We start from the raw sequence: 19,461 nt of genomic DNA, 5'->3' as shown, positions 1-19,461 counted from the left end.
GGTAGTCGTTTCAGACAATGGTACACAATTTTCTGAGTACGAGTTTCAACAGTTTTGCATACGCCTGGGTATTCAACACATTCGCACCGCACCTTATCACCCACAATCAAATGGTTTGGCAGAACGATTTGTGGACACCCTGAAACGCAGCCTTCTGAAAATTCGTTCGGAGGAAAAATCCGTGGAACTGGCATTGCATTTGCAAACCTTTCAGTATATCGCACAACACATACCCAAGATGAGAAATCCCCGGCGGAGAATATGTTCGGCAGAAAAATACGAACCATTTCATCGTTACTTCAGCCGAGTGAACAGCCAGTTTCAGCGTGCAATCAAAAGGCGGAAAAGCAAAATGAATCCTTCAACAGAAAGCACGGAGCAGTTTGTCGTAGCTTCAAAGTTGGCGAACCAGTGTTCACGCAGGTTCATTGAACTAATTGCTGGCAGTGGGAAGCAGCTAAAGTGATTGAAAGAATTGGCAAGGTGAACTATAACGTTCTTCTCGAAGATTCTTGTCGATTAATCAGTTGTCGGCTTCCAGTTAAAGCTAATCATCCTACGGACTCGTGACCGCTATTGATATTTTTTGATAACTTCGGCCTATTGGATCGTTTAAAACCAAATGCTACGTTGAACGCGAATGTTCCAGATCCAGCTCAAGTGGAACCAGTTTTGGAATCGGAACCAGATGAGACGGAAAACCCTTTTGATGCTGAGCTGGACGAGTTATTAAGGAACACCGAAGCTCAAGATACTATTGCTGTTAGGAATCAACCACTAGCTCAGGAAAATTCCGACGCAATGTCTCAAGCTTCTGAACGTGAACGACGATTTATCCAGTTACCTACCCGGTTTAAATCCTACTGGATGAATTAACCCTTTATAAGGCCGTGGCAATTATATTGCCACCACCGAAAAATATTTGTTTTGCTTCTATAATGACATCAATATAATTATAGAAGCAAAATAAAAAAATTTTGTTGGTGGCAATATAGTTGCCCCTGCCTTATAAAGGGCTAAAGAGGGGAGATGTTCGAGCATAGCAATCTAGGCTAGCAAACAAGTAACAGTTATTTATTCTTGGTTTGTCAGTTAACAGGAATAGACGTAAATACATTAGACGTTATAGTTTGAACAGTCTTTCATTCAATCAAGACACAACAGTACCAACTGTGTCAAACTTGTGTTTATTTATTTAGACCTGAGCTCATATCAAAATGTTTTGACCAAACCTAAGTCGCTCTAAGTCTAAGTCTAAGTCGCTGTGTGACGAAACAAGTGCAGATATATGGCAAAAAGTTGTCACAGTATGAAAAAAAAGTGAATTGAATGTATTTAGGTCTATAGTTGACGCACATTTCAGAAATTTTCGATAATAACTTATCTTGCCAATTAATATTTCGCGAAAATGTACCTTTGACTCTTTTTTTACACTTATGAAACGTATTCGTACCAAAAAGCTTTTGATTGGTCATTTATAATTGTAAATAAAATATAAACAGAAAGGATGTTTGTCAAATGCGCCATTCTGTCCTACCTACAAACAAACAAAACTTTACAAACGCTAAACTATTATTTATATTTTTTTAGGCGTAAAAGTGCTTTTTTGTTATAATATTTTCGAAAACTATTAAAATATAAAGTATTATTAATATATTGTACACGTTATTCGAACTCTAAAAGCTTTTGAGCTTATTTCTGGACAAAATTTTTTTGCGTCAAATTAGGCTCTTAGTGTTCCTTATTATTTACAGAGTAAGATATAAAAAGTATGTCATCTATTCTGACACTAAAAATGTCGTAAATCACCAAGAAAGATATTGGTTCAACAGTTTACTGTCTCATTAGGTGTTACAGAGATCACAGTTCGTCGGAAGAAGCTCCAGAAAACACTTTCTCAGAGCAAACATATAGTTTTAGCGTTGGACAGGAGGTCCTATAAACTGTAAATGATTTGTTTTGCTTATGAGTAAAATCAAGTTACCCAAACGGGTAGGGCAATCACAAATATTTATTTAGGATTAAGGTTAAATTAGGATACATTTTTCGCTTGTCTCGCTGATTCAATCCTGCAGTTATTGTAGTTTCTGGTAAGCGGCTAATTTAGTTTTTCCTGCGACACCCTAAATTTTGACACTTTCCTAGCTGTCTTTCAAAACAACGTACAGCTGTTTTAGAAAAGTCATTTCCAGAATTTTCATTCTTATCATGCTCTCGACGTTTTCGCAAAAATTGGGGTAAAATACATCCACACAAATAAGGAAAACCTTGTCTAACTATATAAAATAATGCGCAATCATCTAAAATACAGAATATATTGTCGTTTTTGTTAAGTTATTCTAATTTTGCAAGTGTGTCAAATAAAGAATATTTTGCGTCAAATAAGGCACATTGCAAAATTCATGCGTCAATTTAGGAACGCCGAGCATCTCACAAAAACTTGACACAATATAAAGAATTCAATGCATATTTACTGTTTGTTTATTTTTTACATATTCTTTGCTAGTCTAACTATTACTGTGCAAAACCTTGACTTTATTGGCCAAACCGTAATTTTGTAATTAATGTTTAAAATTGAAAATTTCTTAACCATCCGTAAAATTTAGTGCTTCCACGGTACCAAAGGTTGCAAAGGTTTATATAAACGATTTCTATAATGCTTCGTTCGTTTGGTGTAACACCTTACTTACTGATCTATATTGTGCTAATTAAATACTCACCGTATGTTCACAGACTCCGTCATGCGCTTGATTCTAGACGTATCGTCAGAGGGATATACTGCAATTAACTTTTGTGTTAATTGATTGAAAAGGTCTATATGATGTTTATATTGATGAAGTTCAGCATGGAAAGATTTCTGTTCTTTTTGCTGAATTTCTAAAACATCTGCTGTGGTTGCCACAACACCCATCCTTTCTGAACGCGATTCCATTCGAGTTAACCAATTTTCAATTTCAATACGTTTCGCGTCGTACCTAAGAGTTACAAAAAATATATATATATAGCATTAACTGAACTGGAAACTTATAAAATTTTATTACCTTTGAGAATCACCCAGCATTGCAGTCAACTGGGACTTTCGTTGAAGGACTGTTTGTGAAGTTTCATCCCACTGCTCCCGCATTCTCGATACTAAAAATAAAAATATGTTAGTAATGTTAATTGTTGTTGATTACTGACGTTGATTCTGAAATGTTGATTATAAATTGACGTTCATTCTCCGTCAATGATGTTTTTATGACAAGATAGATACGATCCACGAAGAGGTATCATGATTACAACATATTTTGATATTTTGGCATTTGACAAAATTATCGCACGGGCTTGGGCCAAACGACCGAAATTTTTTACACGTGCGTCGGTAATACTTAAAAACGAAAAAAAAAAAAATCATTTTTTTCCAGCAAATTAAAAAACACATAGCTAGTAGAGATGGTCGGGTAGCGGAAAATTTGCCCGAAACCCGCACCCGTACCCGTATCCGCCGGGTTAGGGTCGGGTTCGGCTATTGAAAAAAAAAATAATTTGTGGGTTCGGGTCGGGTACGGGTTCTCAATTTTTGTTTTTGAAACCGGGTACGGGTCGGGTCGGGTATCTCTTTTGACCACACTTAACACTAAAGATGGTCGGGTACCCGGGTCCGTCCCGTACCTGACGGGTTGCGGTCGGGTTCGGGTATCAAAAATAATAAACTTGCGGGTTCGGGTCGGGTACGGGTTTTTAATTTTTTTCTTAATCGGGTACGGGTCGGGTTCGGGTATTCAAATTTTCATACCCGACCATCGCTAATAGCTAGGTATACCTACTTATATTATTTACAAAATATTTTCCCAGAAATCTCTACAGGAAACTATTTGATTTTCTCGAACACATCTTATTTCAAATAACCATGACTCTTGAGCCAAGTAATGCAGAAAAAACATTTATCTATACCTATAAAAATGGATTTCTGTCGGGTATGAAATGGGGAAGGCAAATGAGGAGCGTCCAATATAGCTCTAGCCATCCCAAGTCCCTACCTAGCGCCTCCACGTGGCCATACCTGGTAATGCTCTTTGGAGTAGCGAAACTAGGAGGTGCGATGCTGGGTGGTTCCCGGCTGCCTGATCTCAATACCAGGGTTTTGGGCAGACGGCGGAGCCACACGGCCTTGCTAATAGGTAAGCTTAATTTAGTTATTTTAATTATTTTTTTTCGTTTCTGCTTATGAAGCATCTCTTGCTATATAGTAAAAACTTTGGCCAAAACGAGTTTTAATACCGCACATGGATACCAGAATGAAAAAATTAAATTAAGTATTAGAAGCGCTTATGGAACTTCAAAGGACGCTATTCTATTTCATACGAAGGACTGCTGGTGAGATTGTTCTATTATATACCACACTTCATTATATACCCATATATACCACATTTCCTCTTAATATCATATTATTAATAGTATTATTATTGATATCATAAATGTGGAAGGCTGGATGATGAAGTGGATTACCAACCTGAATCCTTAAAGTCTGAAGCAAATATGGCACTTCTCAATTCAAAACAAACAAATCATCACGTGGGTTAAAGTTGGTACAGCGAAATTGTTTATTACATGGAAGGATCTTAATGCTGGAAGGCGACTCTTATAACCACGGAAGGCGCACAAGTGCCTCTGCTTGTGGGTCCGCCCAATCCCTTTTGGCCCTTCTGTAACAACATTAGTGCGAAATTTATTTGATAATCAAATTTGGATCTACTGTAATTCTACCTACATACATTGGCAAGTCCTTGAAATGATGGTGGCTTTCCCCTACTACTATCTACTACTACTACCTATATAAATGGATTTCTGTCTGTCTGTCTATCTGTCCGTATGTTCCTTATAAAATCGAAAACTACTGAACCGATCAGCGATCCAAACGACAACTTGTTAAGCGTAGCTTCCAATTACCCCCTCCCCGTTTCCTTTCCACTCTTTCCCATCCATTCCCAAAATTTTCATTACTTTCCCCTACTGTCCCTCCATCAATGTAGAACCATCGTTTCAAAAAAAATATATATTAATATTAATTCCTGACCTCATTTCAAAGTCAAAGTCTAAAACACACGAGTTTGGTCAATATCAATAGTCACACTAGTGATTAAGGGTGAGACAACCGGCCGTCGGAAACGCCACTGCGGGGGCAGCCCCCCTTCCCGCAGAGATCACTTTTATCTAAGTTTATTTATTTTCCTAGCTCTAGGGAGGCCATAACACATGTTCTTTGGCATAAGGGAGTCAGAACTCAGGGGGTTGACAAAAGGTGGAGGGGGGGGGGTTCATAACTGGGGGAGGCCAGACCTGCAAATTGCCTGACTGCAAAATGACAATTCTTCATAAAACTTGGCACATTAAAGCTTGACATTAGGGAATAAGCACTGAGAAGCTGATAAAAGGGGGAATCCCTAACAAGGGGTGGAGGATATCTAAATAAGTAAGAGGGGTTGCGTTTCTCTTGCATTTAAACCGATTGCAGTTGTGCAACTGACTTTGAGAGGGGTTCCACCGTGGAGGAATATTTGGTAAATAAACCTTTGTTTCGTTTCCATTATAGCGATTTTTATTGAGCAAGCCGATGCATAATTAGCTACGTGACAGAAGAGGAAGCTGACTGGGAAGGAACCGACATGTAGGGGAAAGAGGAACTTGCCATAGGTTCGGCACTTCTGGACTGTTCTTCATCAAACGTCGTTTGTCAAACACACGTTTTTTGGTATAAAAGAATCAGCACCGGGGGTTGATAAAAGAGAGAGAGACGGTCTCTTACAAGGGGAGAGAAACGTTCAAATGGGTAAAGGGCGTTTCTCTTGTATTTGGAACGATAGCAGTTGTACAAGATGTTTTATTTCTGAAAGGGGTAATAGGGTGGCCATTGAAAAGGGGGAGGTTCAAAAACGTAAAAAAGGCTTTGTGTTGATTTATAAGGATTACCGAGAAGAAGACAGATTTGTAGTGGTTGGGGGACAACATGAGAGAAACTAATGAAGAGAGTAGACATATTCAAATGAAAAAAAGGTTTTATGGCTTGCATTATGAGAGTTTTTGTTACAAATACACAGTACAAGTAACTGAGTGACAAAGGGACCCCTACCCTAGTGCCAAAGGGCCCTAGATCGGGCAATCAGCTAGTTTTGAATAAAAATGTTAACATTTTTTTTTTTAAATCTTAAAAAATTTATTGACTGAAAAAAAATTTTCAAACTAGCTGAGTTGACCCGGCAATCTTCGTTCTTCCGCAAAGGATAAATTAACCGGTAGTAGTCAGTTTAGTTCTTGAGTTGGAAATGTGCATGTTTAGTACTTTCTGTTTCATGTCATAGGGTAAGTTAACCTACAGTAGACCCATTGCCTATAATAGACCCTCGGATACAATTTCGGTGTTTATTAGCTTGTACTTCTTATTTCTGAGGATTTAGGACACGAAACAGAAAGTACTAAACATAACACACATATCAGTTATTAAATTTTAACTGCATTTAATTACTAATGCTTTGAAATCGTCCATTATACGGATATCAATTCAAAAAATGATGCCATGTGTGCGTCGGTTTTAAAAATGTTGTTTCGCTTTGAAATGAGTGGGCTACCTTACCTCACTGCACCGGTTCCCCTATAAATATTTGGATTACCTACGAATGGCCGAAACACAAATGGCCGAATCACGAATGGCCGAAACACAAATGGCCGAAATAACGAATGGCATAATATACCAAATGGCCGAATCACAAAAGGCCGAATCACAAAAGGCCGAATCACAAAAGGCCGAATCACGAATGGCCGAATCACAAATGACCGAAACACGAATGGCCGAATGTATTCGACCGAAAATATTCATAGCCTTCAACCTGCGCAAACATTGGGTACATGCTGTCCTTACTCGCTGCCGCTCGTTCGGACTTAACTAAGGGATAATCCCTAATAGACAGTAAACCTAGGAAAATGCATGCACCTAAATAGTAGTGGTTTCTGCAGGGGGGCTGCCCCCCCGCAGTGGCCGGCGCTTCCGACGGCGGGTCACCGGCGCACACTCGCGGCCTACGGCCGTCTCGCCCTGAATCATCTAGGAAACATTTGCTACTAACACGGTAAATACGTCTCGCACCTTATAATGAAGATGTATTTATAATTAAGAAATATGAGATAAAAACCAGGTAAAAACAAGTTTACTCTATCACTAAAGCGGCCGAAATATTTCATTCAATATCCCGCCGTGTCCATCTTTGTTGACCGCACATAGCAAAGCCAACAGTCGTGTCCATTGTTGTTGAACACGGTTTGCTTTCCGCACGGTAGTTAGTAGTTGTCCTGTGAAAAATGAGTGCATCCGGCGATTCATCCGATGTTGCTGGTTTCAACGATGAAGAAAGTGCATCTGTCGTCAAAATTGTGTTGTCGCAGAGAGGAAAACCGATGCTTTCCATTGATGGGGTACTATTCAATAAAAACAAGCAGGTAATGTACGCAACTATTGTTGGTTCCCATCACCTGTCAATGAACAGGATCATCACAGAGCTGCGGGTGGAGCAAAAGACGATAGAGAGGAACATCCTTAGAATTCTTCAAGGGGATGTTCCGAATTCGCGCCGAGAAATAGACGAAAAAATCTACTCGAAATGTGTTAATGCTCACAAAATGAGCAGCAAAAATTTTGTTGACGCAGTTGCGGTTTTATTAAGCGCTAAACAAAGGCGTTCCTAAAGCATGTTTTGTTTGTTTAATAGTAGTAGTTTGTTTTTTGTTTGATTAAAGTTATTTGTTAGGAATTTAGGCATTCCGAAAAATTTCGGCCTTTCGTGATTCGGCCATTCGTGATTCGGCCTTTCATGATTCGGCCTTTCGTGATTCGGCCATTCGTGATTCGGCCTTACGTGATTCGGCCTTCTGTGACTGTTATTGAAATTCGGCCATTTGGATTTCGGCCATTCGTGATTCGGCCATTTGTGTTTCGGCCATTCGGTACCAGCCCAAATATTTATATTCTGTTTGAACATTTTGTATTCTTAAGTATCTTTGGAACCCATTCAAATGTGAATTAATAGCATTAATACATGATATATAATAATTTAAATCGTATCGTAATACTCTGCTTGAGGAATGCTGTGTTCTAAATTACTACAATATAATATTATGTTATAGAAATTGTTATATAAATACGATAGACCTTTGTGCGTGCATAGAATATGAGAATACATGTATTAGCCCCATAATAGAAGTTTATTAATTAATAAAACAAAGGTTAAAAATGCTATTAAACACACCTGCAACATTTTGCTGGGAATACTGTGTTTCATCGTGCGACGAACGGCGCCGTAGTCGCAAGTCTTCTCTTGATAATCCGCCTTGCCGATTCAGTGCAGCGTTTTCGTTGTTTCGAGCAATGACAGGCAGCAATTGTTGTCTGATGTACTCCATTTCCTGTGAACGTTGCCTGCTATATTGCACTTCCAGGGGTAGATGACGATCTAGTGATCGAAAGTGATGTTCTGTAGGCCGATGAGAGGCTGTTTCAACCGCATTCGATTTCACTGTATTTTCTAAAGCAGATCGCGGATTAGAGTTCGGCTCTACAGAACGTATATTTTCTGTGAAATTGTCTAAGCGCATCTGATCCATGCTAAAAACACGTTCTAATCCATTACCGCGCAGAGCTTGGTTGTATTGTTGACTGATGTTGAGACGCAAATTCTCCAAGCCTCGCAAATCTTGTGAGCCATCCAAGGATGTTGCTGAACCTATCCCCCTCATATTAGTTTTTATTTCCATAATATTCAATTTTCGTTGATGATTCTGGGCTGTAGCCGCTTCAAATGAGCGAAGATTCATTTGCTCTTGCATAGCTCGTTCGACATTTCGTAAACCACTTTCAATGCCCCGTAGAGCATCTTCGGAACCGTATTCTTCCATCGGCGATAAGGGTTTTGATAGCTTAGGCTGTCCAGCTTTGGTTGATGGTTTTTCGTCTGAGTTGGACAACTTTTTAATATTGTTACCTGGCAGTGGTTTTTCTGTGGTAGATTTTGCAACCGATGTCGGTGGAGCAGTCAACACGGAAGACGCCAATAAAGCGGAATTAGCTGTTTTATCCTTAAACTTAGGTACCATTAAGGGCGAATTTTGCAAACTAGACGGTTTCTGAGGGACAGGAGGTGCTTTTTGTGGACCTTTGTTACGTTGTGGCAATGGTATCGGATCATTCGCTAAGCTCTCTTCATTGAAAGATTTTTTGAAACTCGACCGTTTCGGTGGTATCTCCGGTGCTTCAAGGGTACTATTAATTCTGGCTGGTACATCAGGAACTTTGTTTTTCTCGAACAATTGTGCTGACGACTTCTTTTGCATCTCCTTTGCACGAAAAGCCGCTTGCGCTGCAAGTTCTTGACTGTTTCGAAGCAATTCGGGAGACACATCAGCTCCATTCTTCTGCGACATTATTTAATTTGTATATCAACTAAGGTCACGGTCAATTATTGTCTGAATAAACACATATGATAATATCGACTGTTGTACTTTCACGATCAATGATATGTAGTTGTTTTATTGTACGATATGCACTTTTCATTAGTCACTGAATGTTTTCAATGCACATGCATAAAACTCATGGCTGTAAATTATTTGTGAAATTATGTTTGCCTATCATAATTATAAGTAATCATTTGTATATGCCATTGATAAATATTAGAGCAAATGATAAGTATTTAAGACAGTCGACAACTATAACTTTGGCCTTTTTTCAAAGAACTGGCATATATTCAAAGTAAAAACATTTTCTGATATTTCTTATATATTTGATATACTAGGGTTCTTCAATAAGAATCCAATCCAGATATAATTATGCAAAGAATCGTTATTATTCACACATTAATCAGTAGGTGTGTAACCATTTTTTTAATCACTTTTCGGCGGTTGTTTATAATATTACATATTTGATTAGAACTACAGTAATCTCCTATCCTTAGCTAACGATATTATAACTATTTTTATACGGTTCAAAAAATGCTTATCGAGTGTGAAAAGTACTCGTTCGAATCCTTATAAATTAAAAAAATATGGATTATAAGTGTGTCAAAAATATCTTGAATAATCACTGCAAAATTCTAGTAAGTAGGAATCACGTGAATTGATATAGTAATATCCGCGGTTTTCAGTACTTCAGAAACCTATACGATATGCGAGCATAATTTTCTTTCAAGATAATTTTCCATTGCTGAACCGGCACGTATCCTCTTAGATCCATCCGTATTGAAAGTAACCCACAAAAGTTTGGATGTATTAAAAGTACAGTAACAAGACATTATAATCTATCTAACATTTCAGTAAGAAACTGGTTAAAAAGCCATAACTTCTTTAAAATATGTTGATTCAAATAACCGCAATCTCTTCAATCAAACTTCGTCTAACCTAGCCTGTCGTAACTAATCAATAATGTCGGTCTTAGCATAAAAATATCACAAGTGAAGAAAATTCACTGTAATTTCACGAGCACATACCCCAATTTTTTATTACTATATTATCGTAATTACTATATTCATCGTTCATAAAATTTATGTTGTACTTATGAAAACGAAATGTCAAAATACTTATTCACTTTTGCTCTAATATCATTGACAATGCAATATCGGTATTCCTATTTGTAATTATTATATTTAAATAAAACTCAAAAATCACACGTTTTACACATGATTACGAACTCGTCACATTTAACTTGATAGTCGCGGTTTCGTTTTAAAGCACTAACTAATGAATGTAAAAATTAGAGCCATGCATTGAATTCAATGAAAAAATATACGCTGCAATTTAGACCAAAATGCTTCTACAGACTAGATTAAATTCGATATCAACTGAGAGAAACTGTATAAATGAAATAAATTTTCCTACATAAAAAAGAGCAGTTGAGAGAAGAGACAGGAAGAAAATTATTGCTTCAATATATACATACATTTTCGGGAGATAAACACTGTTCGTTGTTTAAAAATTGAATATATTCTAAATAAAATTTTGCTATTGATTTGTTGACAAACTTGTATACTGTAATATTAGTGAAACATCAATTAATTCGATCAACATGAGCAATTTAGACATATTTTTTGCTATCATGAAAAAGTGAAAAGTAATTGCACAAATGAGCACTTTATTGATGTATAAAGTCAGATAGATATTATTATTGTTGCCAATAAAACATATAAGCCTCGTAAGCTTTATGCTGAGCAAACGAATAAGAACAAGATAAACAGCAAATTTTCATTTTCACCCCTGCATTGCACTTAGCAAGTGCCAAGTATCCACCCCCTCGAGAATGACACGAATACAATCACACAATTCATCTCAAACAAATAAAACGTACATTTATCCTGAAATCTAAACTCTCTGAAGAGAGAGAGAAATTGAAAGGAAATACAGAGAACTGCTTTTCTGGGGGATGAATTTCCTCAGAACGCGTCCGTAACTGAGAGCATTTCGAATAGGGAGGAATGGAGACTCGAATACAACTGACTGGAACGAACAGTACGCTTTTCCTTAGTACAGTGAAAATTACATGCCTGAAATGCGAGCGCTCATAATATGTATGTATTTGCTTTTAAATGTTTTATTATAAAGATTTTTATGAAAATAATTTTAAACCGTAGAAGGGGCAGTGTCTCAAAACACCAATGCAGACTTGGTGCAGGACTACGAAAGTATACACCTATAAGTACAGGTATTGTTGATAATTTTGACCTTTCTACGATCTACGATACGATATCTATAAAAATATCAAAATTGAACATTATTATGTTCAAATGTAAGCTACAATTCGAGACATTTGCTACAATCCGCAATAGACGGAAAATTGCCATTTTTGGCCAAAATATTTTTTTAGTTTCAAATTGATTCTAGATTATATTTGTTACAAAAGAAATGATTTAAACTTATAAGAACTAATATTTGGGGAAAAATGATCAAATGTTTCCGATATAAATATTTGCTTGACAAAAAAAATTTTACTTTCTGGCGGGTATTCTCCCATTTTCTCATTGAAACTCTCTTCAGGTACTAAATAAATTTAGTAACAAAGATAATCAAATTGGTTGAAAGAGTACTTAAAATTTTAAAGACTTGCTAAAAATATGACAATTTTAAAATTATTTTTTTTTCGGAAAACATCAAATTATAGCAAACTTTTAATTTATGTTTTGATACAACATACTTTGAGCTTTCAGGTGCACTGTAAGAAACTGCGGCGACAAGAGTTGTTTTTTTATTGAAGTTTATCAGAATTCCATTTTTATTATAAGTACCCTATGGCGCACGTCACTGAGTTTAAATTTGTTTTCATTTCATTTTTAATAGGCTAAGATATCAATTTTAAAATGATATATAACAATAATATTTACATCCGCGATAACTATTATTTTTTTGACTTTTTTAAAATGACCTTTTCCAACTTTTGAAATGGGCAACTTTGACGGCTTATTCCTATACATTTTTTTTTCTATCAAAATTTTATTCGCGAATCATAAAAACATAGACAATTTACTACAAAACCGCGTTTAAGCATGTGCTAAAATGTGAAATTTTACTTTCGGCAATTTTGGCCGCTACTTTATATGGAGCTCTTCTTATGTGCAATCAATGAATTTCCCTCTTTAAATATTTTAAATGATGGAATACCATTCGCCATGTGTCAAACCTGCTTTCGTGGCTCAAGATGGTCTTGGAGTTTGTGATTTTTCAATAATTATCCGCTTTTTATTGATTCAATGCATGTTTTGTTTTGATATATTGTCTGTCAAGCTGTAGGTGTCACGCATTTTCAGTTACTAGCCTTAAAATAGCGTTGTAGATCTACGTAGCTTCCAGCGCTTTGCAAGCTATGTCGTTTCCAGCACTAATCTTCACCAAGAAAATCGTTTTCTTTGTGAACATTATGGAGGTTCCTGAAAAAAATGTGTCTTTGCACAACTGGCGTCTGTTTGCCAACAGTATTTTTCTGTACCTGAGTACCCAAAGCCCCTTTAGGCGTCTTTGCTTTTAGGCAATTATTTAAGTATTTTACCAAAAACTTATGCAGACTTTCCAAATTACCAATTCTGTTACCCATTAATTCTGGCTGGCACATTAACAAGCTCCCAGTTTGCTTCGAGGTATGACGCTGGCCTAATAAGCCAGTCGTTGTATGTTCGAATCTCGGCTGGGAGAGGCTATGAGAGTTAGTAGGATCGTAGCAATTGGCCCAATTGTCCTGAACTCTAACAACTGACTGCGAAGTCTGTCGTATAAAAACAGAAGGTCAAGTTTCGATAACGGAATGTAATATAGTGCCTAAAGCTGTATATAATTAGCTATACATTTTTGCCTCGTCCATGAATCGCACTTTTGCCCCGTCCGTGAATCGAACTTTTACCCCGCTAGGCGCTTGACGGGGTTAGATTAAATTACGGAAAAGCGAAATATATTTTGTAAATTATTTTCGCCGTATTTTCAAAACAGATATGTGAGTGATGTAAAACGCTGCTACAAATTTTCAACAAGTAATTTTCTCCTGTTGATATCGTATTTGCCGTATAACGAAAAATTACATCAAAACCGCCGTAAAATAACATTTGCACATAACTCAGCAACTATGCTTCGTAAGCAACCAAAGTTTACGTTAGATTCAAACTGTCAAAGTAGGTACCCATCCATGCCAATGTAGAAAATTTATTCGGAATCTACACCGATAAATCATGGAATCGCACTTTTACCCGCATCGCACTTTTACCCCTCCGTACTCTATAAAGGTATAGAAATCACTCGGAAAACCGGAAATGGAAAGGTCCTGCGGGAAAACTGAGCATTTTCGGTGTGTGTGTGTGTGTGTGTGTGTGTGTGTGTGTGTGTGTGTGTGTGTGTGTGTGTGTGTGTGTGTGTGTGTGTGTGTGTGTGTGTGTGTGTGTGTGTGTGTGTGTGTGTGTGTGTGTGTGTGTGTGTGTGTGTGTGTGTGTGTGTGTGTGTGTGTGTGTGTGTGTGTGTGTGTGTGTGTGGCCTAGTTGTCCCGTTGTTCGCTATTGAATTTCATACTGATCGGACTTTTAGTTCACACCCGAAAAATACGGGACTTCATTATCTCATAGGTCCCTTAACTGATTTGAACAAATTGATTGCATATGAAAGGGGATCCTTTCAAAACCTTAACTTCCAAATTTCATGATGAATGGGCTTGTGGTTTGAAAGTTACATAAAGAAATGTGATACAAAAGTATTTAAAACATATTTTTGTTACATATAAGTATTAATTCAATGGAAATACTTAACGATTTATTGTTATTTGAAAATTACTGTTGGGGTCTATCAAACGAAACCGAGTTATTGAAAATCGGATGATTCTTTCAAAAGTTATTCAAACTTTAACACTTAGGCACTGTATATTAAAACTTTCAAAACGTGCAAAGCCAAAATATATCAATCAAGGGTCGATTGTATATAATGTATGTATGTATGTATGCATGCGTGTATGTATGTATGTATGTATGTATGTATGTATGTATGCATGTATGTATGTATTTATGTATGTATGTATGTATGTATGTACTAGAGCACCCGACGCGTCATTCTAAAAGAGGGTACATGCACAATGCTGAAGATTTGCTTAATTGTAATCTTGCAACCAAAAACTTTCCGTCAAGACCATACCGCAAATTTCTAATCCCACGGTTTTTGGGTTTTTTACCAACCCATGAAATGATAATGTTGGCGAAATCGCAATAAAATATCAGTGTAGTTCGTTTGAAATCAGTTGAAAAACTGGTCAGATACCATAGACTTAATCGATTTTGTTTCAAATTTATTCTATATTTTAGTATGGACGGCAACACTCGCGGCCTGCGGCCGTCTCGCCCTAGATCACCTAGTGTTACTTTAGGTAGTTTTCTGTTTAATTTGTATGAGAGCCCCTTTCTCTTTCCGAGGTGGAAGGGGTCACAAACAACCATAGAAAAAACCTTGCCTACAAAAACCCCCACACGCCACATTTGTTTCCATTTGCTTGATTAGCTCTAGAGTTCTGCAGAAATTTGTATTTCATTTGTATGGGAGCCCCCTTTTCCAGAGGGGAGAGATGTTTCAATTCAGCATAGAAAAAAAATTCGTCTCCAGTAACCCTTACATGCCAAATTTGATTTCATTTGCATGATTAATAGTTGAGTTATGAGGAAATTTTTGTTTTAGCTATATGAAAGCCCCCCCTCTTAGAGGAAGGAGGGGTCTCAATTCACTATAGATTGGTTAACAGTGAGACAAAATTACGCCTTCACATTTGTAGTTGTAACAAATTTAGCTCACAACCAACTTTTTTCCAGATAACTAGAAGGATTTACCATTCAAAAAGATTGAAGAGCTCGTTGGTAGCTATCACCAAAAAATTTAAAATTTTTGGGAAAAAGTGTCGTATCGCAACATTGGTCATCTTGATCGTATTCACAGATCAGCAGAAGGGAAACCATTTTGTAGACGGCAGATCGTATTATAATTAATACTGTGACAATTGAATCATTTGTTTGAGAAACCCCACATGTGGTTTTAACAATAATGTAGAAAAATAACAAAAAACTGATTTTTTCAAAATGTTCTTAGTCCCAACTAAAAGAGATTTATGGAATTAACCTTTTTTGCAATATTTGAGAGAAGATGTAGGAATCGCCGAGAATTCAAAGCTGCCAAAAACTCATGAAAATTGACTCGTAACAAATGGCGCTTGTGGGGTTTCTCGAACAAACGATTCAATTGCTGTAGAGCAGAAACGTGCTTTTTTTCTAAGAGATAAATTGTTATTAAACATTTAGATACTATCAAAGTTTGTATTTCATTAAACCGCTAATAGGCTTTCATTAATAGAGTACAATAAGTACAGTTAGTGACAACTAAACAAAATAAAATACTATATTATATAATGTTTATAGTGCAGAGAGAAATTAAAGCGAGCATATTCGCTAATGAGTAATAGGTGAATTACTTACTAAGGAAACTAAATCCGTGAGTGATGAAAGCCTTATAGCATTTATTAACATTTTCTAAAAATATATACTAATTTCTAGTTTGAGCGAGATAAAATCGACCGCTACAAAATTTAGCTTCCGAAATCACCTAACAAACCCTAATGACTCCACTTAAATTAATTTACAAATAATGCTAGCATCACTTACAGCATCAGACGGATAATGACACGTCCACACGGTCTACACAAACTAAAAAACGATGCACTCGAAGCAATTGTCAAAAACACGACACATACTTTTTAGATCCTGGATCTGCATATATCGAGGAACGGATGACAAGAGATTTTTACGTCCAAAAGACAGAGAAGTTCAGGGCAGTCAATATACGATATCAGTGGCAGACTTGTTATAAACATCATCCGGTGCGACACGGCTGCTACCCGTCCAGATAGACACCGCAACGGGTACTTTTGATAATAGAACCCACTGGTGTTGATACATATTGGTACGCTCCCCGAAAACGCAAAAACCCGACCGAAGTGCTTTGTCTTCGGCTAAGCGCCAGTGAGGACCGTACCAACGACGGCTTGCATGATTTCGTTCTTTGCTTTCTTTCTTATTTGTTCATATTCGGTGTACGTGACTGAGTTGTCAGGACGTTCGGGCTCCGTTCTCTAGCCGTGCTCTAGCAGGTGCCGGCTGGTGTAAGCTGGCCCAGTTTCGCTCGCAAACCTAAAGAACCTATATAACTGCTTGGTGCGATGCGGTAAAAACTTATGAACGGTAGCGGGTACCTTCCACAATGCCGTGTTTGTGCCATATCAGCTGTAGCTGCTCAGTAAAAATTATCGAATTTTTGGCTCGGAGCAGCCCGGACCGCACCGAACATGCATAATACTGTACCGAACAGAAAAAATCGGCACTGACGAGGTGCGATATCACATTAGTTCGAATGAGAGCAGGCGAAATACACCGAAACCGGGAGCGTGTGACCTATGAACGGAGGGGAATGGTTTAGCACGGTTACCGGAGCGGTGCGTGCTTTCACAAGTCTGGTCAGTGGGTCGCTGATGAAACATGCCTATGGGACCGTTTGCGATCAGTGTTAGTACTTTGGTTTTGTTTTTGTGTCGTGTTTGGCAAAAATCTAAAAGCCGATAAAGTACACCCGAGCCGCTCTGCAATCTAGAGTAGGCCGGGCCAGACCTTTCTTATAACTTGCGACGATCAGCATAACTGGGTAGGATATTTCGGTCGTTCCATGGCAGATGACGTAGTGTATAACGTACAAACTTACGTTGGACAGCCTCGACTTTGATGATCCCAATTTTGATAAAACGGTGCTCATACGACCGACGAATATTCGAGTATTGAACGCACTAAGACACAGTATAAGGCTATGAGGCAATAGACGTCCTGGAAATATTTGTCGAACCGGAGAATGAATCCTAACTGCGACGAGGCCTTGGCGACAACATATGACACTTTATCTTTAAATGAAGTGAGGAATCAAGAACCATACCAAGATCGTCGTCGTGAAGCGGCAATGATTGCTTGTGACCAAAAGAAATAACACAGCATTTTGAAGCGTTCAAGACCATACGATTTGGCTTACACCAAGCTGCAAAAGCCACTAGTTTTTGTTGTTGAAGAGAGAGAGCATCACGCTTCAGATCGTCAGCGTAAGATTTTTTGTAACAATATAGGATTAAGTTTGCATCATCCAAGTATAACAAAAAAAACGGACCAAGATGGCTGCCTTGTGAAACTCCGGATTTAACTGGAAGACGAAGACTGGAACTGGAAACGAAGACGAAACATAATGTTCTGGCCACATGCCCTGGCGGGTGTTGTGGATTCGAATCCAGTCATAATCTCAGATTAGCTTGGTTAGACCCATGCACCTTCCAGCATTGGACAAAAGGTAGGAGTCAAAACGACTACTTGTTAAGCGTAGCTACCAATACCCCCCCCCCCCTCCTCCTCACCTTTCCACTCTTTCCTCTCCTTCACCAAAAAAAAATCATTTCCTTCCCTACCGTCCCTTCATCAATTGTAGAACCACCATTTCAAAACATATTAATACATGGACTCTCGGAAAAGTTAACTCTCTGAAAAGTTAATTGTTCAGAAAAGTTAAGCGAATGTCAGCTCCCATGCAACGCTCTAAAAAGTTAATTTTTGCCTTAACTTTTTTGAGAGTTTGAATTTATTGGTTGTCCAAACGTTTATCCACCCACGTGTGTTTTCATTCTATCTTTATATCTCATGTTTCGGTTTATTGTCGCTTTTTCACAGTTTCATACAGAGTCGCATCATAACTGCGATTAAATTAAATTTTTGTACCGGACAGTTGCAACAATAGTTCAATACGGGCACATAGTTACTTCAGGATTATTGATAACATACTGGAAAAGCGCCAACTCAGATTGAATTTTAAATGCAAAAGAAGGAATAGCAAGGAACTAAACATAAGCACGAACATTATCAAAACGTAATCGCAGACTACGAAAAAACAAAAGTAAGCTAGTGTAACCGACTATTTTAAACTTACTTAAAGGAACTAAGTATTATTTCATAAAGATCTTGCTAGATTTTTCTTTTCATTACAACTTTCAAATACATAAAAATGTGTATCTTATATCCCGAAATGCATTTTTCGCTTTGGTATTTATCATTTTCACTGATTTTTAGGACTACTCGGAAAAGTTAATCTTTCGGAAAAGTTAATCAACCCATTCCCCAATCGATTAACTTTTCCGAGAGTCTACTGTATATATGTATGACCGCATTTCAAGGCCAAGACTAAGAACATGAGGTTAGTCTATAATGTTCTATCTTAACGGACATATTCCGTCCGGGCAGGTACGAACGCAGCTAGAAATGTAGGCTACCACAAATTCCCCATCTCTCGAAATTAGTGCAATTTCGTGATTCATTTTATCGAATGCAGCCGACAGATCAGTATAAATGGCGTCCACCTGCGAGCCTATCTCCGTATGCCGACTGACAACAGAAATGAATACAAGTTTGGTGGTAGTTGATCGCTTTGGGACGAAACAATGGCTCCGGTGAGATGTATGGCGAGCGTTTCTGCGTTAAATATTCAAGAGCAATTAGTTCAAAAAGCTTCAAAGAGGCACACAGAGCGGCATTGTATCAGATTTACATAACTTTCATCAGCTTTTCTTATAAGACATGCGGTCAGAACACATTACAACAGTATATCCAAACAATCGTTCAGTGAGGGTATCATTGCGCACTTTTCCAAACCGGTTTACATTCAATCTCGATTATTCAAGCGACATTAGACCGTATGAATAAAAGAGTTAGAGCAAATGCTCCCAACTCCCATACGATTTAAACGGGAAAAGCAACGTAAACTGTTTTATTTATACGGCCTATTATCTATTATTTCGTATAAATGTAAATAGACAAAAACTTCTCTTTAGTTCATAATCGTAATAATGAACAAGTCAAAAATAACCGATTT

At 37.6% G+C, this 19,461-nt stretch overlaps 1 protein-coding gene across 6 annotated transcripts in view; it reads right to left on the bottom strand.

Moving 5' to 3' along the window:
* The window catches only part of LOC128734686 (dystrophin, isoforms A/C/F/G/H), a 167,860-nt gene that overhangs the window by 94,284 nt on the left and 54,115 nt on the right, over positions 1-19,461 (bottom strand). For all 6 annotated transcript variants that reach the window (XM_053828990.1, XM_053828994.1, XM_053828995.1 and 3 more), the window contains 2 exons: positions 3,042-3,132; positions 2,721-2,975 (listed from right to left, as the gene is read on the bottom strand). In XM_053828990.1, coding sequence (XP_053684965.1) covers positions 2,721-2,975; positions 3,042-3,132 — 346 coding nt within the window. The remainder of the gene's footprint in view (positions 1-2,720; positions 2,976-3,041; positions 3,133-19,461) is intronic.

The sequence above is a fragment of the Sabethes cyaneus genome, chromosome 2 (genome assembly GCF_943734655.1).
Source record: "Sabethes cyaneus chromosome 2, idSabCyanKW18_F2, whole genome shotgun sequence".
NCBI classification, from domain to species: domain Eukaryota; kingdom Metazoa; phylum Arthropoda; class Insecta; order Diptera; family Culicidae; genus Sabethes; species Sabethes cyaneus.
This window is presented reverse-complemented; position numbering and strand designations above follow the sequence as displayed.